This window comes from Vipera ursinii, assembly GCF_947247035.1.
Source record: "Vipera ursinii genome assembly, chromosome: 2".
NCBI classification, from domain to species: domain Eukaryota; kingdom Metazoa; phylum Chordata; class Lepidosauria; order Squamata; family Viperidae; genus Vipera; species Vipera ursinii.
The window spans coordinates 67,534,757-67,561,548 of NC_139513.1; the positions used below are offsets into that span (position 1 = coordinate 67,534,757).

Genomic DNA, 26,792 nt, shown 5'->3' on the forward strand with positions numbered 1-26,792 from the left:
AGCTCAGTTCTCGGCTACAGTGGCTTTTCCAGAAATGCAGACCTGACTGAGAAATGTAGGTCTGGCTGCAGAAGATGCTTCAGAAGAAGTGGGCTGGCGAGGAAAGACCTGGCTGCAAGGTAAGTGGGTACGGGGCACATGGGGCAGATCCACCTCCCCACCCTTGCCCTAGCTTGATTTTTAAGTTTGTACCTCATCCCAAAACTAGGGCTTATTTTGGGGGTAGGTCTTATATTAGGCTCACCCCAAAAAATCAAGCTAGGGCTTATTTTCGGGGTAGGCCTTACTTTCAGGGAAACAGGGTATATAAAAAAGACATATTTCAAGCCTCTATACAGCACTATGTACAAATCAAAAGCATCCTACAGAGTAGTGGCACTCTTGGAGCCAAACAAAAGATGTAGTTGTGTGGGGACAAAAGTGCTACAGCAGTAGAAATATCTTTCGGTATACTGTATCAACTGCATTTAACTTTTACTGCAAAATAATTTGTTCACTTCTTTATTGAGGCTGTGAGCATCAGTATATCAACTGACTGAGCACTATCAATATCAGTGTTTATAGTTTCTTTCTTTATTAAAACCGTGCTTTTCTATTCTGGCAAACATTTAAGATGGATAACAAAATATAAAAAACCCCAAGAGTTTAAAAACTTAAACACATAAATTAACACTACAATTGATACTAACATAATGGAACAGAAGATAAGCATTTTTATAGATTTTCTAAACACCTAGAGATTAGGAGCCAAACGCAGATCCTGAAGGAATATGTTCCATAACATGTGAAGCAACAGAAGAGAAGGCTGTCCCCATGTGCCAGAAACTCATGATTGCAGAGATATCTTCCAGCTTTTCATTGAGACCTTAAGAATGTGCAAGGTTGTAATAGGTAAGATACTGTGTTAGAAAGTCAGTTAAGCCCTTTAGACGTTTAATAATCAGAACCAGCTCTGCTAAGTGATTAGCAGCCAGAGCAGAGCTTTTAGTATAGACATCATATGTTCTCTCTATCTGCATCAGTTATCAGCCTAGCTACTTCAGTTTGTGCCAGTTGCAATTTCTAACACTTCTCAAGGGAAGAGTAGCCCAATGTAGAACATGTTACAGTAATCAAAACAGCATGTGACAAGGCACAAATCCAATTGGTTCAGGGAAAATTACAGTTGGTGCCCTAGATGTAATTATACAAATGTGCTCCTGGCCATAGTCACCACCTGTAAATCTAGTAGCAGCTGATAATCAAAGGACATCCAGACTATGAACTCTAATTATGTTGCTTCCCAGGTTATTAAAAAATACTAAAAAGCATGGTAGGGTTGGCAGTAACATGGTTTCCCAGTTGCCAATAGGATCTAGCAGGTTTTAAAAGTCATTTATAGTCTTACACTTGCTAAAGTATCCTAAAGTAATACTGTTATGTTCCCTGTGTTATTATAACCTAACAGCCAAGCAATAGAATTATTTCCTCTTTCTTCATCTATCTGAATCTCACCATATTAAATATTCATTCCATAATGGAATGAAATGTTGATTGTGGAAATAATTAATACCTGCCTCTGCTTTTTTTTCCTCTCTCCCTCTCTATGTATCATTCTGTAGGAGTTGATAAGTAGTGTTATGGAAGAATATGAAGTCATGGAGGAATTTCTTTACAATTTGACTCAAGATGACTTCAATGACAAGTAAGCATAAGTCATTTCCCCTGCAGTCAGAGCAAGACCTTTGGCCTGGGTTATTATATTTTCTGCCTCAGGGCTTTATTTACACATCAGAAGGCTTCATCAAATCTCTTTAGGCAACCAGAAAAGATATCCACTAAACTACCTGATTCAAATGCAGAAGCTGTGATGGTATGAGCCTGCAGCCTGGAATTGAGGCAATGTTGTAGTTTTTGACCTTTTTTTAAAAAAAAAAAGGTCTTTATTTTATATTGCATTTCATGAAAGACCAATGAACTTAGTGAATGTAAAGTGTGAGATTGTTAGGCTGCATATTTCTGTGTAAATAGATGTGGAACATTCATAAGAACTTGTGAATTGCTCAAGAATGTCTGTCCTTGCCAACATTTCAATGCAAATATATACTACAAACTAGATGCAGAAAAAAATTGATGCCAGCCTGTACAATGTATTCTCTTTTCCATAGTATTTAAAGTTGATAAGAAAGCATAGAAATAATTGCATTAATGTAAGTTGAAATACCCTGAGCATAATTTGATGTTATTTTTAATTTATTAAGAATTTGAATAGCATGTTTGATTTGCAGCATAATTTATCCACTATTATTTCAGTAATCACACACAAAAATATCTTACGATGAAATGGACCATTATATTTTTCCTATTTTATAAGCTGAGAACTAACATACTAGTTCTGTTTCACTGAAGCTTCTTTTCCTGAATTATAGCATGGTTTGCCATGTGACATACCCAAAGCTATTTAATACAGTATATATATCCTGCACTTAGGTGTGATTGTAGGCATGATGTAACAGCAGTGAAATATTGAGGAATTTGTGGGATCGTTTTTTTTTCTTTTCATTCCCAGATACTGTCTGTATTTATTTGTAAGAATTGCATTAGCACTATCTTATAATACCCCAAGATACATTCATTTGTGCTTTCAGGTGGGCTGCAAGTAACTGGCCTCTGAAGATCAGTACACAAATTGAATTAATAAGGCAACAGCACGTTGAAGATGAAGAAAGATTCCGTAAAATTCAGCTGATGGATCAAAACAATTTCTTAGAACGTTTAGATGGCCTTCAGGTACTAATCCCTGATTGCAGATTTCTCTGCATTCTCATTAAACAAACATCCGTGGGTTCCCAAGCAAGATTATTACATGAAATTGTGTATTAACCACATTCACAAAATAACTGTTCCTATTCATGCACTATTATCATGGTTTACACAGCCCTATGTTGTTTCCAGTCCTGCAATAAATGTTCTTTGGCATGTAGACTTTTAATATAAAATATAAATCTTTTCATATAAAAAGGATATGCTTCCATGGTTTTGCTTAGGCTATACATTTGCTCTTGTCCTGAATGTATTTACATGTCAAGTCCTGTTTGGAGATTATTTTCCATATAAGTTTGAAATGCTGTGACTTTGAATATTTTGCAAATATTGCATATATTTGTGCTGTTATCAACTTGTTAAAACCCAGGTATACAGCCTGTGGCCTAAATACCATATGCACCAAACACTTCCTTTTTAAATTTTGTTGCCTACCCGTAACAAACCTAAAATGCTATTCCTCTGAATATGAATATATGTGTTTGTATTTTTGTGTATGGAAGAATATGCAACTAAGTAAACAGGTGGGGAAGTTGTACATATACCTTTTGTTTTATTTTCCACCCAAAAATCAAGTGAAATGTGATAAGATGTGGATTATTTTAAGAATATGTGTGTCTGTGATGATTAAAAGTTTAAAAGTAAAAAAAAATATTCCAATCCATTTTTAAAAAATCTGTGGTTCCATCCCCTTTTGGAATGCAACCCTGATATGTAGCCTTGGTGGAGCAGTGGGCTAATGCCTCCTTAAGTAACACCAGCTGCCTGCAATTAGTGCAGGTTCGCATCCCACCAGGCTCAAGGTTGACTCAGCTTTCCATCCTTCCGAGGTAGGTAAAATGAGGACCCAGATTGTTGGGGGCAATAAGCTGACTTTGTAATAATGCCGCTTGGGGTGTGTGTGAAAGCCCTAATAAGCAGGCATATACATAGAATGAAGGCTACTGCTAAGCTTGTAAGCCGCCCTGAGTCTTCGGAGAAGGGCGGGATATAAATGGAATTAAAATAAAATAAATAAAAATAAATATGCTATTCCAAGACAGGTTGCTAATCTCTCCTCAGAAATGCATTGAAATTGTATCCAAAAAGGAATTACCCAACTGAAATGTTGGAAGAAATTCATAAACCTATTTTCAAATCAACATAACCTGTCTGAATGATCCTCTCTTCCTATCTATTACGCATTCTTTGTTTTCCAGATTGCAGTGGCTGGATTTTCTGCACACATGGATATTGGTCGGGCCCACGAGATAGCCAATGAAGCCAGAAGAATCAGGAAGCAATTGAAAGAGTCCCAGCAGTTGGCATTGCTTTACAATAATCGGGAGCGTATTTTTGGCATGCATGTAACCAATGTGAGTGTCCAGCATTTTTATCCATCATGCTTTATATCCCTCTCTGAGCTGATGACAACAGCAAAAACCTCCCAATATCTCATCACCAGTATCTCATTACAACTTCACCATGTTGCTGTGTATTTTCTGAGCAGGTTGTCTCAAAATTCTTCCCTGCGATCTTACTGGAGTGTTTTTCTCCTGTCTGCGAGTAGCAGAAAACTAAACTGGTTTATAGTTTACTGTTTCCACTGCCCCTTTCCAGTTGCTTCTGTTCCGTCTCTGAGCTGGAAAATGTGTCCTCAATTCATGTGTTGGGCACACTGCTCTTCCCCCATTTTCTCAGCATCACCAGCCAGTGGAAAAATCATGTGCCAATCACGTCAACTGAAGGGTTAGTCATCTGTCAGAATTTATCCTATTCTTCACTTGCCATTTCTCTCAGCCTAGGGACCAGCTGCAGAGGGAAAGGGAAGGTAGCAGGTGAAGGAGAGAGAAGGCCGTTTAGCCACCAGATCTCTGACCCAGTCCCTGGCTCAGGGACTGATCTGTATGAATAGCTGACAGCTAGAGTCAGAAGTGACAGTTACAGGAGGGTTATAATAGTTGTTTCTGCTGCTTCACCAGGGAACCCTCCATCACCATCTCTTCTCCCCCCCATCCCTGAGGAGAAGCTGTTGGACAGCTTTTGAACACGTGCACCCTAGATAACAGCTGAGACTCTGTGTGTGTGTGTGTGTGTGTGTGTGTGTGTGTGTGTGTGTGTGAGTGCATATGTGGTTGTGTTGGAGAGTGGAGTGGCAGAGAAAGCCAGCTCTTTCTCTTCAGCTTAACTTAACTCTCACTGCTTCCAGTCAGCTGCTATTCAGACTCAACCAGCTGTCCAAGCTGACATTAAACTGGAGAGAGCCCTGTTTTTGTTTTGTGTTGGGTTTTTTTGTGTTTTTTTTTTTGGGGAGGGGGGAACTGCCCCAAACTGAATAATGCTGGAGGACTACTTCCAGGGACCACTTTTGATGCACATAGTGTATAAACATTACTTATTAACTAAAGTCCAGAGAAATTCAGCTACAGGTTTTATGATTAAAGTCTAATAAGCAAAGGGAGCTGGTAAAAAGTAGTTAAACTAGCATTCTTTTTTTTAAACTGGATGAATGTTTTAGTTGTTGAGTCATAAATTGCCAGGAAACATTATCAAATGCCTTTTGAGCATCTAGAAATACTAGTGCCAACTGTTTCCCTGGATGCATTTCATAATATTCCAATATGTCCATTATAACTCCTAAGTTATAATGCAAAAGTAAATGCAAAATGCAAAATACATGGACCGAAGCAAATATTAGTTTAATACCGAAAGAGGACTCAGATCTGACACAGATAAAAAATTACAGACCGATATCATTACTAAATGTGGACTATAAAATCTAATATAATAGTGGAGAGACTGAAAAGATTTCTAACTGAATTTATACATCCAGATCAAAATGGATTTCTACCAAAGAGACAAATGAATGTTTTATCTACTATTCAGGCAACATGTAGGAAGGAATTAGCAATATCATATTTATACATTTTATGCCCAAAGTGTCTAAACTCATTTTATATCATTAATTCCCATGGAACTTTGATCCTAACTTTTTTCTACAGTTCCTCTCTCTCATATAGTCTGTAACATAGTTATTGTTATTGCAATATGTTATACCTAAAATATATTTGTTTACAGTTATATTTGTTTTATTTCAACTCTTACATAGGTAGTTTTATATTATAGTGACCATACACTTTTATTGTAAAATATTTCAAAAAGCTGTCCTTTAGAGTTTTGTTTTTCAAAAAATTACTTTTGTCTTTTATTTTAGTCACTTAACTTTTATTGAACAAATGGTACCACTTAATACACCCTCTTCCATATTCATGGGAAAATATAGAAATTGAATTCTTTTTAAAAATAAATATGCATATACTGTTTGCTTTTATTTTTATTAGAATATGCATTTTTGTAGTTTTTCTTGTTTTATCTTAAATTTTCCTTTGTAAAGCAAATTTATAAACATAAATAATTATTCATTCTTATAAACCTCTCTCAGATTCACCCCTTTTTCAGGATTGCCCCTTATTATTTCTAACAAAATATATATCATATTTTATAACCACTTCCCAACTTCCCGTTTTTAACCAATTTAAGAAATTGTAAAAGTCAAGTGAAATAAGTGCCTAGCGGGGAGAAAAGACAGATATTTGTATACATATTGGTATCCATGAATGAATGAATCAATCAATCAATCAATGAGTCAATGAATTAATTAACTAATCAATGAAAATTGAGAATTAAAAATGCAGTAGAAATTATTAGAAATAGTGCCAGATGGAATTCACATTCAAAATAGGCCCATGTAATTTCCTGGTCCAGTCTCTGGGGGAACAAAATCTTCAAAGCTTTTCTTTAGGGCAGCAGAGCCAGGTCAATCTGAATTTCCGGGAACATTATTCTGTAAGTAGATACTGCAAGAGGAAAGGCATGCCCCCTGAAAGCCAACGCTTAGCTGATGGGACCCAAAGCATGCCAGTCCTATCAGGTCTGGTTGGACAAGCAGAGATAATTAAAGATATCTAGGCCCTGTATTGTGAAGGGTTTTAAGGGTGACCATTAGTAGCTTGCATTGCACTCAGAAATAGATTGGTAACCACTATATATCATGTAGTGATTTTAATGGATGGTGTGCAAATAACCACTTCCACAGCATTGCTCCATTCTGGACTAGCTATAGCTTTTCAATTGTCTGCAAAGATAGCCTCATGTTGGGTGCATTGCTATAGTCCAAGTGTAAGCTAACTAAAACATGAGTGATTGTGGTATGGTCTCCCAATCCAGAAATTGGTGCAGTTGGTGTACAAGATGGATTTGTGTAAAACCCACCTGGCCATATTTGCCACCAATTCTTTGTGCAGGACTCAAGAGTCTAGGAAGACTTCCACACTGCACAACAATTCAGTCTATGGAGTTGAAATCCCATCCAAAACTACTGATGAAATATGTCCTGATAAGCCCAAAGTTCACAGTCACTAGGCCTAACTAGAGTTCAGTTTGAGGTTGTTTTCATCCAGACTTCCACAGCTTCTGCGTATTAAGGCAACATCACTTGGTTGATCTAGATGCCAACAGACATCCACTTAGATGTTATGTAGGAGTTGGGAGAACTTTGAGATACTCCACAAAACAAGGCCCTAAGGCTAGATCTCTCATCTATCAGCTTCAGCTGGAACCAGCCATGGAAAGAAGAATATCATGCCTTCCGTTCATAACCCTTTGAGCCAGTCCAAAATAAACCATAATCAAAGCCTTGGTGGAGCAGAGGGCTAATGCCTCCTTAAGTAACACCAGCTGCCTGCAATTAGTGCAGGTTCGCCTCCCACCAGGCTCAGGGTTGACTCAGCCTTCCATCCTTCCGAGGTAGGTAAAATGAGGACCCAGATTGTTGGGGGCAATTAAGCTGACTTTGTAATAATGCCGCTTGGGGGTGTGTGTGTGAAAGCCCTAATAAGCAGGCATATACATAGAATGAAGGCTACTGCTAAGCTTGTAAGCCGCCCTGAGTCTTCGGAGAAGGGCGGGATATAAATGGAATTAAAATAAATTAAAAAAATTAAAAATGGTGTTGATGGCTCTTAAGACATCATGGCAATCATGCAATAGCCAATCTGGTCCCACCACAGGACTTCTACAAGTGCAATCAATGCTCTCAGTATTATATCCAGGTCTGAAACTCAACTAGAAAAAGTTGAAATTAAGCATTAATATAATTTAGCTGAAAAACATGCTTAATATAATATAAAATGTGAGCAAGTAAATTCCTGATTGATATCTCCCACAGAACTATTCAGACAGCTACTTTAATATGCTTCCTTCAGTTTATGAGCTGACACAAAATTAGCACAATTTGCTCTAAACCATCAGACAAAGCTCTATTCTGTCCCAATAAGGAGGCCAACCAGTGGCACCATTCTTACCACATTAGCTATAATGGGGAACAAATTAAAGAGAGCAATTGGTAAATTTCCTGTAGTAAAAAAAAAAGCACTAATTGCTGTCCTTGGCAAGGGATGTGGCTGGAACAAGAGACATGTTTCTACTGATGGCTATATCCGCTAATTTAATCATCTGCCAGAATCTGATGCTGAGGATCCGCAGAGTTTCATTGTTTGTCAGGACCTGATCTGCCTCTTATTTAAATGGAAATCACCAATGCTGCAGATGATCCTCAGATTCCCACACTCTCTTGCTCTCTTTTTATGTTTTTTCTCTGCCTCCCTTAGTCTTTCTGTCTCACTTGTATCTAGCTCTGCTTAAAAACAATAGGGCAGGAGGTTGTTGACCAGCACTGGCTGGTGGACTCCCCTCTTCTCTTGTCCCTTGCTCCCCAGCCCTTGCACTGTATCTCATCCTCTCTCTCACTCCTTCTACCAGATTGACTACCGGAAGTGGGATCACTGTTCACTCTTCACAGGCAACAAATCTGGGAGGATCTGCATTACTCCATTATGTAATTTATATGTGCAGGCTATAAATAGCAAAGTCTTCACAGAATCATTCAATAAATGAGAAAATATGAAATCTTCAGCAGGGAGCACCCTTTCTCTTTGGAAAACTAAGCTCCACAAGCAGTTGCCAGGGCTGAAAAGTAGCCTGTCTGTGCTGTTTCTGAAAGTGGCCAAGAGATTCAGTTCCTGAATCTTTGTCAATATATATATATATAAAAAAAGAACGAGGCTTGTGCCAAGAGAGGATGCAAATGGCCACTAACACCGATCAATTGATGAAAAATTGGGTGGCTTCAGCTATAACCTGTAGATGAGTCAAGGCAACATCCTGAGCACATAGGTTTAAAGAATGCAGGTAGTTCTCAACTTATGACCACAACTGGGAGCAAAATTTCTGTTGCTAAGCAAGGCGGTTGTTAAATGAGTCACACCTGATTTTACCACCATTTTTGCCATGGCTATTGAGCAAATCACTACAGTTGTTAAGTGAATCATGTCTTCTTTAAGCAAATCTCGCTTCTATTGACTTTGCTTGTTTGAAGTCCCCCGGGAAGGTCATAAATAGCAATCATATGACCCTGGGATGCTGCAACTATTATGAATGCATGCCAGTTCCCAAGTGCCTGAATTTTGATCACATAACCGTGGTTGTAAATGTGAGGAGTGATCATAATTGGCAGCATTTTTTTCAGTGCCATTGGAAAATTGAACAGAGCTAAATGAATGGTTGTAAGTTGAGGATTACCTGTGGTTAGTATGGTGGCTTTAAGTGGCAGGTTGGAGGCTGTACAAATGAGACCTAACGTTGTTTCCTTATTATATTTCTTAATGTTTTCTCTATTAGGATATGGTCAAAAGTAATGGGTTGGTTTTGGTGTTCCTTCATATACTGATTCTGAAGAGGGTCAAATATTAATGCCAGCCCATAAGAGACTATAGAGACTTGTGATCATCCGCTTTGTTGATAATAGAGTTCCTCTGAAGATATTAAAAAAGAACTGTCAAAGTGGCTTTAGGACTCCTTCCATGTTTATTTATACCAGCATAGGGAGAGCAAATAAGTACACAGCATGACTGCCTATTGACTTTGTTTAGAAGATGCTTCCCACAAACACAGGCTATGGACAATTCATTTTTTTTGTTTCTTGCTTTTTTTCTTTTTTTGCTTTCCTCAGTATGATAAGTTGTCCAGGATGGTCAAAGACTTTCAGCCCTTCTATGATCTCTGGACCACAGCATCAGACTGGCTTCGCTGGGCAGACAGCTGGATGAATGATCCTTTGTCTGCAATTGACGCAGAGCAGTTGGAGAAGAATGTCAATGAGTCCTTTAAAACAATGCACAAATGTGTAAAACATTTCAAGGATATTCCAGGTAAATGCTAGGCCTTGAACCGATCATGTATTGTTTTGATGAGGGATGAGATTAAAAATATGGACTTCTTTAGGAAGTTTTTATTTGTTTATTCTTACCTGTTACAATACAACTACATTATGGGCCAGCTAAATGGAAAGCAAGTTTCAGAAAATTCAGAAAAAATAGAGTTAGACTTAGAAAATGCTTCCCTCTGCATCCTTTCAGAAATTATACATATATATCAGAATTATAAACTTTCTCTGAAGTGATCTTGACAGTAGCTTTATATTTAAATTGTAATATATTCTGCAGTGGAGCATTGTGGGTTTTGCCTTTTAACGTGTTCTGTTTTAAGCAGTGGATTCTGTTTGAAATGCAGGGAATCAGTTTAACAGAAAAAACATGAAGGCATATATACAGTATGTGCACAGGTGAATCATTAAACATCAGGAAGAGTAAAAATACAACTGTATAACTAAGTAAAATTTTCACTTTTCCTGTACTGAAATAATCTCGTCTCATGAAAGCACTGCTAGCTTATTACTTTTCTACTGCAAGAGCAGCCAGAGGCTATGCAGTAGACTATTTAAAACAATTTAAAAATATTGCCCCTTTGAGCAGCACCGCCCCTCTCACAATTATAACTTAAAAGAAAGCATCTATAGGAAGAATTGGTCTTTATTCAGATATACAAAGAAATAGCAACTGCTAGGACAAAGTGAAGATTTCCCTTTGATTAATAATGCAATGCTGCATTTGTCAGTGACCTTTCCCTGATTGCTTTTCTGTAAACAATGCTGATTTACTCTATCCTGGTTTCTTTTGATGGTTATTTTTTCTGTGTTATGAAAAGCATGCCAGGACGTGGCGGTGGAAATCCGTGGCAAAATTGAGGAATTCAGACCTTACATACCTCTGATTCAAGGGCTGCGCAACCCTGGCATGCGCAACCGCCATTGGGACATGCTTTCAGAGGAGATAAAAATCAATGTGAAGCCTAAAGCCAACTTGACATTTGCCCGCTGTCTGGAGATGAAGCTACAGGATCACATTGAGATTATAGCCAAAATAGCTGAAATTGCAGGAAAGGAATACTCAATTGAGAATGTAAGAATACCATTCAGTTTCTTTTTCTTTATAGCCTTCCGTTAGGTTCTAATTACACATTATCTAACAAAAATGAATTGTTTTCTTCTTCTTGCTCAGAGAATTTTAAAATTTTTACAAAATACGCCGGTGAAAAATGTGCAACCCAAACCCTGGCCATCTCTCTGAGAAGAATACATTAAAACAGATAGATCTTCTTCAATTAATTAGCAGTCATTTCTTAAATTGACTAACTAGGATGAAATTCACTGGAAATCTTATATATTTCCATGTCATTAAGTTTTCTAAGAATAGAAATTTCAGGTAGAAAACAATAATTTCTATTTTCTTTCTTTCCTTCTTTTCTGTTTAGTAAGGCTCAGCCAATGCCATTGCACTCTATTCACTTTTGTCTGATTGCCATTTTTAAAACAACCTATGTTCAGTAATGTTAAACAATATTATTTCACATTTCCTAGGCTTTGGATAAAATGGAGCGTGAATGGGAATCTATCCTCTTCAATGTAGCTCCCTATAAAGAAACTGAAACATTTATTCTGAAGAGTCCTGATGAAGCTTCCCAGCTTCTTGATGATCATATTGTTATGACACAAAGCATGTCCTTCTCACCTTTCAAAAAGCCATTTGAGGAAAGGATCAACACATGGGAAACTAAGCTAAAGTTGACCCAGGTATACACTTTCAAGTTGCTTTTTGTGTTCAGAAGAGGGATTATATTTAACACAGATTCTAACCCAGAATAATTCTGAAGATGGTAACTTCTTAGGGACATTCTTTGATACATAGGCCCCAGTGCATGCTCAGATCAATCCAGGTTGACATTTTGTCTATAGATTTTAACTTGAGGTCCACCTGGAGACTTCAACTGGTGCAGAATGTAGCCGCGTGAGTTGTCTTGGGGGTTTCCCGATACTCCCATGTTACACCTTTGCTCCGTGAGCTGCATTGGCTACCTGTTGCTCTCCGGGTGAGGTTCAAGGTGTTAGTGATGACTTACAAAGCCCTTCATGGCATGGGTCCGGATTACCTACGGCAACACCTGCGGCCGGCGTCAACTTCCCTCCGTCCAGTGCGCTCCCACAGAGAGGGCCTCCTCAGGGTGCCTCCGATCAAATAATGCCAATTGGTGGCCCCCAGGGGGAGAGCGTTCTCTGTGGGCGTGCCAGACCTGTGGAACCGCTTACCGGTCGAGCTCCAGATGGCCCCCGACCTTCGCTCCTTCCGGCGCGATCTCAAAACCTTTTTTGAACAAGCTGGCCTGGTCTGACGGGATGGGGTTGGGTTTTTTTATAATTAGTTTTAACTTTTAATATGTATCAATTACTATGGGCATAGTTGTTTAATCACTTTTTAATTTTTGTATCCTGTTTTTTATTATGTATTGCCCTGTTCACTGCCCTGAGTCCTTTGGGAGAAGGGCGGTATACAAATTAAATTATTAAATTAAATTAAATTAAACTTACTCTGTAGATTAAGTGAACTGTTATTATTCCCCATATACAAAGTTATTATTCCTTTATGCATTATTCCCTTATAGCAACTACAAGGGGATTAGTTTAAGAAGGTTTTTTTCAGAATTTTGATCAAAAGAGTACCGAAATGTAATGAGCTAAATTTGGGGAGTGCAGTGAGGCCGTGAAATCCAGTAACATGCCAGAGAACGGATGTGCAGATCACAATTTTGTTCTTCATAATGCAGTTGAAAAATAAATGTATGTAGAAAAAAAGAAGCTCATTGCGTACTTATTGATTTTGTTGTTGTTCAGTCACTAAGTCACATCAAACTCTTTGCGACTTCATGGACTATAGCATGCCAGGCTCCTTGTCCTTCTGGAGTTTACCCAAATTCATATTCATTGCATCGATGACACATCTCATCCTCTGCCATTTCCTTCTCCTTTTGCCTTTAGTACTTATTGATTTAGAAAAAGCATATGATAAATCAGTTTAAAAACATGGAACATTTTGCAAAATATGAAGTAGATTGGATGCTTAAAGTGATAATACTGATGTATGATGCAAGCAAAGAATGCATGAGAATAAATAATATACTTAGCAAACATTTTAACACTGAATGAAAATAAAGCAAAGTTATATGGTGAGTTATTGATAATTTAATGTATTTATGGATAAATGTGTCAGTTGGGGACATAGGTGTACATGAACTTGGGGACAACTTCATACTGTTAGCTGAAAACATAATGAATTGCCAGGAATATTATATAAATTGTATAATGCAGTGATGAATATATTATGAAAATGAATTTAAATTAATTTAAGCTAATTTATATTTAATTTAATTTTAAATTTAAATTAATAGTAAAGCTTATTGTGTTTGACAGGGAAAATGGAATAAATAATTGCAAGTAATGCATGAAGAGCAAAAAAAAGTGAAAACAAATAACTTGCATTTGTGTAGTTTTGCATAATATTTACTGAACTGAGTAAATCTTTTTTCCTCCTGGCTACTGTTAATCTTAGAACCTCAGAGGAGTCAGTAAAATATTTTTTTTTAAAAAAAGATCCATGGCAAGTTTCTGAGTTATAATACATTTGTTTAATGACTGTTTAAAATCATTGGCAGTGCTGAAAAAAAGTGACCTATGATTGGTCCTAACACTTAGGACTGTCACAGTGTTTCTGGAGTCATGTAATCAAAAGTCAGGCACTTGGCAGCTGGCCTGTATTTATGATGGTTGCAAGATCCCAGGGTCACCTGATTGCCCTTTACCGCCTTCTCAGGGGGCTTTCGTCAAGTTAAGTCAAGGGAGGAAGACAGATTTGCTTAACATTTGTAGGATTTGCTTAATGACTGCAATGATTTGCTTAACAGTAATGGCAAAAAAGGTTGTATAATGATATGTGACTGACTTTAAAAACTGCATTGCTTGGTGGTAAAAGTTCTGGCCTCAGGTGTGGTTGTTCGTTGATGACTACCTAAAATCTAAATACTTTCAAAAGTATTTTAAGTTTTCCATTGTCAGTTACGAAAATAACGCTGCTCGGAAGGTCTGCTGCCTTATCTACTGTCTAACAGGCAAAAAAAGGTTAACTTGCAAGTCATGTTATACTGGGATTGCAGAAAAATGAATGTTTGGGATTATGATGCCTTTCTTCAGTTTCAGGAAGTTTTAGCACACTGTTATTTTTTTTTTCCTGTGTGACTTCTTGACCATCCACAGTAGTCTCAGCGCTGTCTGCTTTGAAGAAGACACTTAATTACACACCTGTCTGCCCACAAAATCTGAAGAGCAGAGAGAACTGTAATTTTGTAAACCCCCAGCCTGACTCAGAGGGATATTGTATGCTTGCCAGTACCAGTGAGACTGAAAGACCTCAGAGCCTATTTAATCAGGCATCAAGGAAATGGGGCTTTGAAGCTGACTAAGCCAACATACTTCAAAAAGGGCTGTCCTTTTGGTTAAAGTTAGTGAATAATCCCAGGGTCATTCTGCTAGTGATTACTTCAGCTGGTCATAGAGCATTCGGTCCCCTTGTATCAGATGAACATTAACGTAATGTGAACTAGATGAGATTTTTTTTAGCCTAGCTCTTCCTTCTTTAGCCCAAATATTATTTCTGTGGAATAACCAACTGAGTGGGTTTATAATAACTAAAATAAATTGGCTCGCTTTTCCATAAAAACCTTCTTTGTGTTTGTGTTCAAGGAACAGGATGAGGATGATTATTACTGGATGCGGAAAATGTTGTAAGATGCTGCAGCATTTTCCCATTATCAGAAGGATTCCAAGAATCCAGCTATTCTGGACTTTACAAGTATAATAAATATTAAGAAACAGTTCAGTGCTGTGCTGCAGCTCATACATTTAAAAATTATAATACAATTGACCTTGTTACTTCAGGCACAAGTGCAAAGTAACACAGGACCTTTGTATTGATGCCCATTTTAATGATTTAATGATTTCTCAAAGAAAGTCTTAGGATCCTTCTCTGCTGATAAAAGTACCGTACTATCCTCTGATTCTTGAGTTAACAGCATATTTTTTTTCTGTCCCCATTAACAAACCCTGTGCTGCATCTATTAATGTACTTTCTAAGTTATTGTTATATGGTACTACCTTGATTGTGTAGGTGTAGGGCATAATATGAAAAGCAATTTTTGGATTAATTGACCAGGGAGAAAAGGGGAAACCGGCATCAATTTGAAAAAGCCTTTCTGGTCTCACAAATGTCACCTGACATTTCCTCTGACATAATGGCTAGCAATTTTACAAACCTTGTCATTGTCTTTGGATGCTTTTTCAGCTTAATAGGAAAAAAAAAGTTTTAACACCAGAGTGCTAAGGACCACTTAACCCTGTCTTACTCATGGGCTGAGATGAGGATAAGATGAAACCAATATCATGAGTACATTCCAGAAAACAAGTTTTGCCAGGGTTAGGGTTACACACTGGTTAATGGAGGTATAAAGAGGCCTTTTAATTAACTTCAGAAAAGGCATTTTATTTTCCATGATTTTAATTTGCCACTTTAGAGCAATTTTGGCAGTAGCTCCAAAATTAAAAGGGCTTCATAACATAATTATTATTTTTGAAACACATTTTAGTACTAAGTGACTCACTTAAATTTGTTCCTTCATGTATTGCATAATATAAAAGAATAATGACTCTTCCTGCAAGACTAATAGAGTTCAGGAAAATCAATATGCTTCAGGATGCTAGTAATACTTTAGTTATTACATCAACCCATATAATATCCACTAGATTCTGATGCTTTATTATGCCGTGAGTTGGTTAATACAATTTTTTTTTCTTCTGAAGAACACTGCAGTATACAGTACTGAATAAAATGTCTAAAACTGAAATTGGCCAACCAAAATGTTCCTTCCCCTCCCCCATAGGTCTTTTTTCTTATCTCCAGGGCTGTTCTTGTTTAAAATGGTTGTTTTAAAAAGTTTCAGATTTTTATTTTTGAAGAATGTAATAAATCCTACTTTTCACATTGTGATTTAAACAGAGAAAGTCCCTTCATTAAAACTGTATTGATATATATTTAATTTAATTTAATTTAATTTAATTTAATTTAATTTAATTTAATTTAATTTAATTTAATTTAATTTAATTTAATAATTTAATTTGTATACCGCCCTTCTCCCGAAGGACTCAGGGCGGTGAACAGGGCAATACACAATAAAAATAGAATACAAAAATTAAAAAGCCATTAAACATTATGCCCATAAAATTAATACATATTAAAATTAAAACTATCAGACCAGGCCAGCTTGTTCGAAAAAGAAAGTTTTGAGATCGCGCCGGAAAGAGCGAAGGTATATATTGTCAGGTGTTGAAGATACTGATGCAACTGAAATCTAATGAGCTACAATAATAAGTTAAGGAAGTTGGAATTTGGCACACATATAAAATGGACTGATTTCACCTTTTAATTCTGTTTTTGTATTAATTTGATGCGTCTTTCTATCATGAATGTTTGGATTTCTTTCCAATTACTTTATTTAAAGGCGGTAAGTCAATGTTTTTCCTTGCATGATATGTATGAGTTAGACATACTTCACACAACAATAAATAGTTCCTTCCCTTTATAGTCTTTTAGACTGTTTTAGAAAGGAGGTTCACTAATATATGAGATGATTGGTGAAGTCTATGTAACTCTGGTTCATATAGAACAGACATGTCAAACACAAGGCCGGGGCCAGATCCAGCCCACGAAGTGGTTTCATGTGGGCCGCGAAGCCATCCTGGAAACAGTGAGGGAACGCCCCCCCCACTGCCTTGGCCCTGGCCCAGAGACCCTCCTTCTGCCAGAGACCTTCAGATCTGTCCCACTCCTGCCCAGGCCCCCATAGGCCCCCTTGATGCGAACGATGTAGAGCTGGCCACGCCCACCCAGTAGGCCACGCCCACCCTGGCCATACCCACCCGGCCCCCTGAGGGCAACTGCAATGCTGATGCAGCCCTCAATGAAATTGAGTTTGACACCCCTGATATAGAATATAGATATAGAATTTATAAACAGTTAAACTGCTGGTTATATTGTATAGCCATCATTGTGATCAATTTTTTCTAGTGGTTTTTTTTACTCATGAATAAGCAAGATCTAGAGCAAATACCATACTCTTCTTGTAAGCCTAAGAATATATCTTACATTGAGAGCTGCAAATTTCTTTCCAAAATGTATATTTTGCATACAGTAAGGGACAAGATCTCTTTGGACATCCTAATATATATTTAAATCCAACTTGACATGAGTAGACTTCTATTCATGAGACAGAAATCTTTGTCTTCTTCTTTCCTGTGTGTCCTGAATATGCTCTGTAAGAAGGGTGAGAATAGAATACCTTAAAATTAGAAACCATTCCTTCAACAGAAGACTGTCGCTGTTTGCAGTCTTTAATATTACAAATATTTATATGAGCCATTTTTTTCCTAAGTCTCCTAAAGATTAAAGATTTATTATTTATTATTTTTATTTATTTAATTTATATACCGCCCTTCTCTCAAGAGACTCAGGGCGGTTAACAGGGCAATACGTAAAAGACAGATACAAAAGTTAAAATTATTAAAACATGATTAAACAATGCCCATAGTACAAATTTAAAATTAAAGTCATAATAACAAACCCACCCCATCCCATCAGGCCAGGCCCGCTTCCTTAAAGAGATGGGTTTTAAGGTCGCGCCGGAAGGAGCGGAGGTCGGGCGCCATCCGGAGCTCTACCGGAAGATGGTTCCATAAGTCCGGTGCACCCACAGAGAACGCTCTCCCCCTGGGGGCCACCAGTCGGCATTCTTTGACCGGCGGCACCCTGAGGAGGCCCTCTCTGTGGGAGCGTACTGGGCAGAGGGAAGTTGACGCCGGCTGCAGGTGCTCCCCAAGGTATTCTGGACCCATGCCATGGAGGGCTTTGTAGGTCATTACCAACACCTTAAAGTTAAAGATGCTTTAACTTTCTCAAAACCTAGTCACTTGATATAAATATCTACCTCTGCTTCCATGTATAATCAAAGTTCTAATTTTATGCATTCTGGTGGCCTTTAACTATGGTCAAAGTGGTTTAATATATGTATTTATCTATTGTTTCAATGTCAAGGCTGTGGATTCAACAACAATTCCAAGCATCTTATAGATAAAAATTAAAATACAAAAATACCAAGAAAAAGAAAGGAAGACAGTTGAACTAGAAACCAAAACTCCAAAAGCCAATAACCATCCAAATGGTTTGACCCTACCCTAGCTGAGGACCAGGGAGAAAAACCAGGTCTTAAGCAGTTTGTGAAAAACAGAAGGATGGGAACAGTATGAATCTTTAGGGGGATATTTTCCTGCCTGCCTCCCTCCCTCCCTTCTTCTATTATCTATCTATCTATCTATCTATCTATCTATCTATCTATCTATCTATCTATCTATCTATCTATCTATCTATCATCTATCTATCTATCTATCTATCTATCTTCTACACACTTATACAGTATATTCTCTCTAGGATGTGTTGGAAGAATGGCTTACTTGCCAGCGTTCCTGGCTATATCTGGAGCCCATTTTTAGTTCGGAAGACATCAATAGACAATTACCTGTGGAAAGTAAACGTTACCAGACAATGGAAAGGATGTGGAAAAAGATTATGAAGAATGCCAATGAGAACAGAGAGGTGAGGTTATAACTATTAGCATGGGGCACTTCTATAAAAAGGCTCTAAGCCATTTTAAAGCTGTCTCTGAACTTCAATGATTCCACAATATCAGTAATGCTTAATAAACAACCAATTTTAAGCTGTGCTTTGGTGTAATTGAAAATGCACATAAAGCAACTTTCCTTTTGCTATTCTCTGGAGAGTCTGTAGATGTGTTGGCCTTTCATTGGCTCGAATTCTCCTGTCTCTTCATCTCTTCACGTTAACCATTCAGCTCAGTCTTTCCCCCATTCATGTAGAAGATTTGCTACGATAGCATTTTGTTAAGACACTATTACTTCAAAGATCTTTAAAATATTACAGAGAAATAGAGCCTTATTCATAGCTTCCCTCTATAACAAACATATTAATATTCTTTTTGAGAAATTGCCACACAACATGAGATGACAACATAAACAATGGCGCATGCCTGCACTCTGGTCTGATGGAAAGAGCACTGATGAGCTCCTGGAATTCTTGGTGTTTTGAAGGTTCGCAACAGGATGGCTTCAAACTGGTCATAGGAAATTGAGGGATGAAAACCGTGATAATGTGGACATGTTCAAAGCTTCATGCTACTAATAAGTTGATTTTGCATAAATATTAAAGAAGATTTAAGGATGCCCATGTTAAAATGTATTAAATGTAGTGTGTAAAACACTCAGTGTTATCAACATACAGTATACACTTCTGTGATATGTTTCTTAGGTTTAAGACACTGTGTCAAATTAATCCTTGCCAAAAATTCCAAGAATTGTTGTTCCTTCTTGAATTTGCACCTTATTGTGTGCCATCATTATGAATTTTTGGGGGGAGTCCTGTTGATTTTGTGTTAAGCAAAATTAAATAAAGTCAGTAAGAACTCTTATATTATTTTCTTTGTTTTTCCTTGAAGACATTTCACTTTTCATCCAAGAAGCTTCTTCATTCAGTTCAGTCCATGACCTGAATGACTGAGAATCTCCATAAACTCTTATATTTAGTTATGCAGCTTAAACATTCCCTTTGTTTACACATCTGAGAAGATACATGGTTAAGACATGTTTTGGAAGTTCTACTTCAGTTTCTTTTTTTCTCCTATTCACAAATACATTCCTTTCTTCTATTCAGTGTTAGCTCTCATCATCCTGCTGTAGATTCAAATAAGGTATTCTGTGATTAACATCAACCTTCAAACAATTATTTATAATCATAGTCCTAGGTGGGGACTCTCATGGATTGCAATTTCTTGAGGCTAGATATAGTCAGCTCCTTTTCTCTTTTTCCTACTACTCATTCTTTCTCTCTTTTCTTTTCCAAATAATTTACTTACTTTTTAGTATCAATTTATTTCTTTAAATACAGAGAGCAAAGGTACAGAGATTGTGATAGGTTTGCAAGCTAAGATTTGAAGACAATTATTCTCTTAATTTTGTTCTTTACAATGTTGTAAATTTGCTTCATCCCAATATTAAGTCTTTTTTGTTGTAACATAACACCAGCATTCTTCTTAGTGAATGACTGAAATTTAATCCACAGTGTAAGGTTATATTGCAATTTTCATGGCTTGCTCAATTGTGTTAATCTGTCAATTTCCAGGTAATTAATGTATGCCCTGACCCAAGGCTATTGGAAAAGCTGAGGGAATGTAATAAATTACTGGATCTGGTGCAGAAAGGTCTAAGTGAATACTTGGAGACTAAGAGGGGAGCTTTCCCAAGGTAATTTTATGATCTGAAATACTTAAACACACACCCAGGAGCAATAGAAAAGAAATCGAAGAATCTCTCTTGCTTACTACTGTCCTGTCATTTTCACTTGAGGAAATGTATGTTTGGATGCTGTTCAGTTTTTGTATCAGGGAGACAAGTGATGTTGAACAAGGAAACTTATAACCACAGGAGTAAAATTATTGTAATTGAGATTTAAATATAGAGCAATAGAAAAAAAGAAGGTTGCGAAAGCTTGCAGCATGTATTTTGAGCTTCTTGTATGGAGGGTTTGTATCTACTTTCATTCTTATGTCTCAATTCACTAGACAAAGATTTACTCGTATTCTGGGACAGGTCTTAATCAAATTCTCTTTTCTATAAGGCATAAGAATATTAGTCATTTAAGAAGTGAGGGTGGGAGAAAGAAAAAGATTTATTACCTTGAGAAAAACGTCCTCTCCTCTAAGTTTGATGCTACATCTCCCAGAGTTTTTAGAATAGCATCAGGCAATAATCCTTCTAACAAAATTTGTTCAGTAGAATTCATAAAAGAATAATGGGCTCTAATCTTCTCCTCTTACTATCCTAGATTAATCACTTTGGTATTCCTACACTTTCAGTGTTTTGCTTTTAGAAAATGAACTTTTCTTTCTTAGTAAAATTTTACTCTTTTAAAATCCCAGTAGTAGGATTGTATTAAGAACAAAGCTATTCTGGAATTAGATCCAAGACTTTAAAATTGCATTCTAATGTAGTATATCATATTGTGCTCTAGAATCCAAGGACAAACAAGAATCTTTTTTTCCTTTCCAGATTTTACTTCCTTTCTGATGATGAACTTTTAGAAATACTGTCTCAAACCAAAGATCCTACAGCTGTGCAGCCTCACCTTCGCAAATGCTTTGAGAATATTGCACGGGTAAATATTGCGTAGGAAAATAATGCTCTCAAGTTCTAGCCCCAGTTCTTGGAATTTCTAGGGGTCTGATGAGGAGGAACTGGTTTAAGCTTAGCTCTTGCAGAATTACAGAACTTCTAGTTCTGGTGATTTTCCATTCTTATTTCTGAATGGCACAACTAGTTTGCAGTTTGGGTATCTAAAAGAGCAGATAGCACCTTTGGCTTTTGTGCAGATTTGTCCTGGGCATTGATTGCACATTTTCCTAATTTGGGAGCCCTTTTTACTCATATTCTACTCATCTCATATATGTATTTCTACAATGCATTCATCTTCGAAGACCACTCAGAAGGCTAACACTAGTCCAGACTGCAACAGCATGGGTAGCTATAGGCTTACTTCCCTATTTCCATGTAGCAATTCTCCTGCACAAGCTACTGTTGTTACCAGTAAGTACAATTCAAGGTGATGGCTTATAGTACAAATCCCTAAGTGGCATGGGGTTTGGTTATTCGTCTTTCCTTTCTTGTTTCTAATTCTCCTAAGATTTGACAATGTTGGCATGGTCTGGGGCCCATCTATCAAACAATGCTATACCTAAGAGTCATGCCTTCTATAACATAATGCCTATCCTTTGGAACACCATGAGCCTGGTGGTTCAAACAGCCCCAGTTCTCTTTTGCTTCACATTTAGAAGACCTGTCTTTCCCCCCAACTTTGAGCTAAAATGAAATGTGTATCCATTATGGGATAAGTTATACATATTTATAAGAGAGAGAGAGAGAGAGAGAGAGAGAAAGAGAGAAAGAGAGAGAGAGAGAGAGAGCCCCCAAGGATAAACAATAGTCTAAATTACCTTCAATAATAACAGACCTGATCTGCCCACTTGACCCAAATGCCTGGGGAAACCGCCAGATTTTCAATGCCTTCCCCCTGTTACAACCATCCTTCCTTTTTAATATATTGTGTCTTTTAAAAATTTTCCCAAATCAGTGATAGTTGAGCAGCCTAGAGATTTAAACTGTAAATAAATAAGTAAACAAACAAAGACAAATCCTACATATTGAGTGAGTTAGAGATGTGAGCTATGTGAGCATGCTTGTGATATCAGAAGATATTTCTCTACATTTAGAAAGTAAAATTAAATGGGGAAAAAATCTACCTGCTACAGGATCTTTATCTATTCTTTGTACAAGGTGAAAATGGAAGAATGGTTGTCAGTCTCATGCTGTGTTTTTTCTCATTAGCTTCTCTTTCAGGAAGATCTGCAGATTACACACATGTATTCTGCAGAAGATGAGGAAGTTGAGCTTTTCTCTCCTATTTATCCCACGGGCAATGTGGAAGACTGGCTGCTGCAAGTTGAGAAAATTATGAAGGCTAGTGTGCGGGACAATATTGAAAGAGCAATTAAGGTTTATCCAAAAGTAGGTGTCTTGTTTATAACTGTATAGAATTCGTGTAAAAATGAATCTATTTGTGCTATTGTAAGGCCCCATCTCTGCTGATAAACTCCAGGTGTGAATTTTAATAACCTTCTGGTTTTCTCACTTTATGCTTGGTTCTTAATATGCACATAAATGGGTCTTGGTATCTGCCTTGTAATTCTATTTATGTTTCAAAAAGCATATTTTTTAAAAAAAAGTCTCCCCTTTTTTGTTTGTTATTTAAACGGGTTGTGTGGGGATTGCAAAAGTAAGCCAAATGATTGTCAGAAAAGACGGTATAAGATATCTTGGACTAAGTGGATTTAGATTGGCCAGGCTAGGTATTAGATTTTTAGATTTTTAGTCTTGTTACTGGATGTTAAAAATGTTGAAATATAGCAACATCCACAAATATCAATCCCTGTTTATAGTAGAAAATAACAAGGGCTTGCATACTTCTAAAATATATTTTCAAGATTTGCAAGATAAGTCAAAGAGAACTGAAATCAGTTTTCAGAATAAACCCTCTGTGTATCCTCAGTCTTAACTTAGCTTACCAGTGGTAAAACCAAAGGAAGCTATTTGACAGTGTGACAAAACAGAGGAGGAAAGAAATGAGAGGTGTTGGTCTGAAACTTATTAGTCATAGTCAATATCTTTCAGATAACAGAGAGGCAGTGCAAAATGCTGCACTGCAATCTTATTTATTTATTTATATTTCATATTTCTTAACTGCTCATCTCCCTTCAAGAGAGGCTCTTAATCTTAACTGTTCTGTGTTCTCAACTGTGAATATTCTGAAGTTGCAATCAAGTACAACTTGATTGGATATGATTGAAGTTACAAACTTAGGAATGAGTTTGCCAGCTGAATTTCATGGACTGAAGTAATCTTGATTGTATGGAGCTGTTAAATGGCTCTCCAGCACAAAGATGCAGGCTAAGTTTCTAAAAGCAGTATTGATCCAAGGAATGCATTAAGACTGCATGTCTTTTTGAACATATTAGGCTGAGACCTACCGAAGGTGAGGCTTCCTTATCATTCTTTTCATCTCAAAGTTACAAAATCTGCTAGCCACATTTCTAATGTTGTATAGATTTGATTGTAGTCTCATCAGTTGGCTCCAGTCTACAAGAAATTAGTGTGAGAAAAGATTTACATCTTTGTCCTTGTGATATCACTGAACTAATCTTAATTCTTAAAAAAGCTTTCATATTTATATATATTCTCTAAATGTTAAGAAAAATGTACTTGTCTCTCTCCAAAAGGAACCCTGTATGCATTATCAAGTACTGTTATACATGTTTTACAGTAAATTACAATTGGTTATATCATGGTTATAGGATAGTAATAAAGATGAAAGAAAATTACCCACTTTTTTACCAATAAAGTGATCTATTTTTAATGAAAGACACCTCGGACTACATGGGTCTTAGATTGGCCAGGCCAGGTGACCATAGCTGGATGTCAAACATACTGGACCAAAGAAGTATCAGAAGCTTTAGAAGCTAGAGATTTGTCTACCAGGCTATTTCCACAGCTAAGTGCTCAGGTAAAAATGTCAGTTAATTGCATATTTCAATTCGAATTATTTCTGCAATGAAAAGTTGATTTTCATGTTATTTGCTACAGTAGTCTTCTCCTAGTCCTATTCAGATATTTTGTAAAAACTAGTCATCCCTGACTGTTGACTGATCTAGATTGTCTAATGATCAGATTGATGCCTTGATTGGGGAAACTGCATTATAGAGCCTTACCTAAAGTCATATAAAAATTAGAATACATCCTATTCTCATATCAAAACTAAAGCAGGAATGACTGGGTATAATTGGATTTTCAGTTGTCTGTCTTTCTACATCATCTATGTTTTGTCTACTTCATTTTTTCCAAATTATAATACAATGTTCCAAATAGTTATTCATTGGTTTCTGGGCTCAAATTTAAAGTGCTGGTCTTGTTCTAAAAATCTGAATAGTTTGGACTTCTGTGACCAATAAAGAATTGTTAGTATTCAACATATTTCCGTGCTTTTGTCCTGTGTATAAAATCCAGACAGGGTTTGGTATATGCTTGTCCAGATTCAAATTCTGTCTATTCCCATTTAGATGTTCTGTACCAGCCTGCTACCGGCCCTGCAGAAAAGGCAGGGACAACCCCTTTTACAAGAAGGCAAGAGGCTGGAATTACGCCTGCCAAATTTATTGCTACAAAAACAAATAGAACAAGACACGAACCAAGAAACAGGAGCTTTTCAAGCGGTTGCCTTCAGCAAACCAGCCCTCCCACTCATTCCCCCTTAAATACAGTTCAGGGCGTGGCTTCTCTCTGCCTCCTTCCGAGGAGCCCCATTGCCTTCCTCTGTTTACTCCTGATTGACTGCCTCCTGCGTCGGGCGTCCTTGAACAGGGCCAGCTGTGGGTCATCTTCATCCACGCTGTCAGGCTCACACAGCTGGGTCTGCATCGTGACCAGATGAGAGGGGCCTGGCTGAGGGCTCTCATCAAGCTGTCCAACCCCCTCAGCAAGCTCTTCAACACCCCCCTCCTCCTCCTCCTCTGAGTCGTCCGACCCAACTGCCGAACCCACAGGCTGACCCTGAATCACAACATTAGATCATCTGGAAAACCTCTGTCAAAATAATCCAGAAATTGATGGTTTAAAAAGAGTGGTATAAAAGAATAGCATGATGATATTGGATATCCATTCCCACAAACCATTCAGTTCTGAATCCATTGGCGTACATAGAATAGGAAAACCCAGCCCCTTTTTTATCTTGAATATGAGCAGTGAGTTGAGGAGAAGATCATTTTTTTCCTGTTTCCTAAGTAACAACAATTTTTCATAAAGTCATATAGAGATGGCCACAGCATATCAAACAGATTTGCGATATATTGGGTAAGGCATTGCCTGATTTGTTTTGCTTTATTTGTACAGCTGCGTGACCTAGTAGCACTTGTGCGAGGTAAACTGTCTCGGATGCAGCGGGGAGTATTATCAGCTCTCATAGTGATTGAAGTTCATGCCAAGGATGTGGCAGCTAAACTTATTGAGGAGAATGTCATGAGTGAAAATGATTTTGAATGGATTTCCCAGCTCAGGTGAGAGATTTCCTCCTACCTGTAATGTTATTAGAAATTGCTAGTAGTATGGAAGGATTGTTCTTTTTAAGTAGGTGGTTCACTGAACAAGAGAGAAAGAGAGAGGTCAAGCATAATTTTAATGGTCTGAAAATATTCCTTCAATTCTGTGTTTTTACCTTCTTATAATTTTATTCAGGACGGTATTCTAGTACAGCAAGCATCCCCGTAATTACGGTATCCCATCATCAGCATCAGTACCATCCTTATTTCTGAGAAGTCTGTTTAATATAAATGAAATATAAAATAGAATAGAATAACAGAGTTGGAAGGGACATTGGAGGTCTTCTAGTCCAACCCTCTGCTTAGGCAGAAAACCCTATACAATTTCAGACAATGGTTGTCTGATATATCCGGGTGAACAGAACTGTAATGCTATAAAATGTACCGTCCATATATTTCCATTCAACTTTTAATACATTATTAGGTACTACTGGACAAGAGATGATTTATACATTCGGGCAGTGAATGCTGAATTTATTTATGGCTATGAATACTTGGGCAACAGTGGGCGCCTTGTGATCACTCCTCTTACTGACAGGTATAGTAACTCCTTTAGTTCAAACAATTAAACATATTCATAGTTCTAAATGAATAAATCTGAATCAAGGATATTTTTTGTGACTTTTGATGAAGTCTGTCATCAAATGACCCACAGGATAACTTGTCAGGAACCAGTTATATGTGGGAGCCCTCTACAGAAAAGTATTTTGGAACACTGTACATCAATAAATAATGCAATGCCTAGGGTTATTCTCACAGCAGTAGTCATGGACCTGCAGAGAGCAGTCAAGGCAGTCTCAATCAAGCCTGGAGTCATTGGAGGAAATGTGATGCAGTCAACGATGGCAGCC

At 37.3% G+C, this 26,792-nt stretch overlaps 1 protein-coding gene across 1 annotated transcript in view; it reads left to right on the forward strand.

The window, feature by feature from the left end:
• Positions 1 to 26,792, forward strand: part of DNAH1 (dynein axonemal heavy chain 1) — a gene marked incomplete at its 5' end in the record, with an annotated part of 178,122 nt that overhangs the window by 36,972 nt on the left and 114,358 nt on the right. Inside the window, 13 exons of the mRNA XM_083353407.1 lie at positions 1,602 to 1,684; positions 2,628 to 2,769; positions 4,002 to 4,157; positions 9,851 to 10,049; positions 10,885 to 11,138; positions 11,597 to 11,809; positions 18,600 to 18,764; positions 20,364 to 20,485; positions 21,290 to 21,395; positions 22,622 to 22,801; positions 24,213 to 24,353; positions 25,736 to 25,899; positions 26,366 to 26,479. Coding sequence (XP_083209533.1) covers positions 1,602 to 1,684; positions 2,628 to 2,769; positions 4,002 to 4,157; positions 9,851 to 10,049; positions 10,885 to 11,138; positions 11,597 to 11,809; positions 18,600 to 18,764; positions 20,364 to 20,485; positions 21,290 to 21,395; positions 22,622 to 22,801; positions 24,213 to 24,353; positions 25,736 to 25,899; positions 26,366 to 26,479 — 2,039 coding nt within the window. The remainder of the gene's footprint in view (positions 1 to 1,601; positions 1,685 to 2,627; positions 2,770 to 4,001; positions 4,158 to 9,850; positions 10,050 to 10,884; positions 11,139 to 11,596; positions 11,810 to 18,599; positions 18,765 to 20,363; positions 20,486 to 21,289; positions 21,396 to 22,621; positions 22,802 to 24,212; positions 24,354 to 25,735; positions 25,900 to 26,365; positions 26,480 to 26,792) is intronic.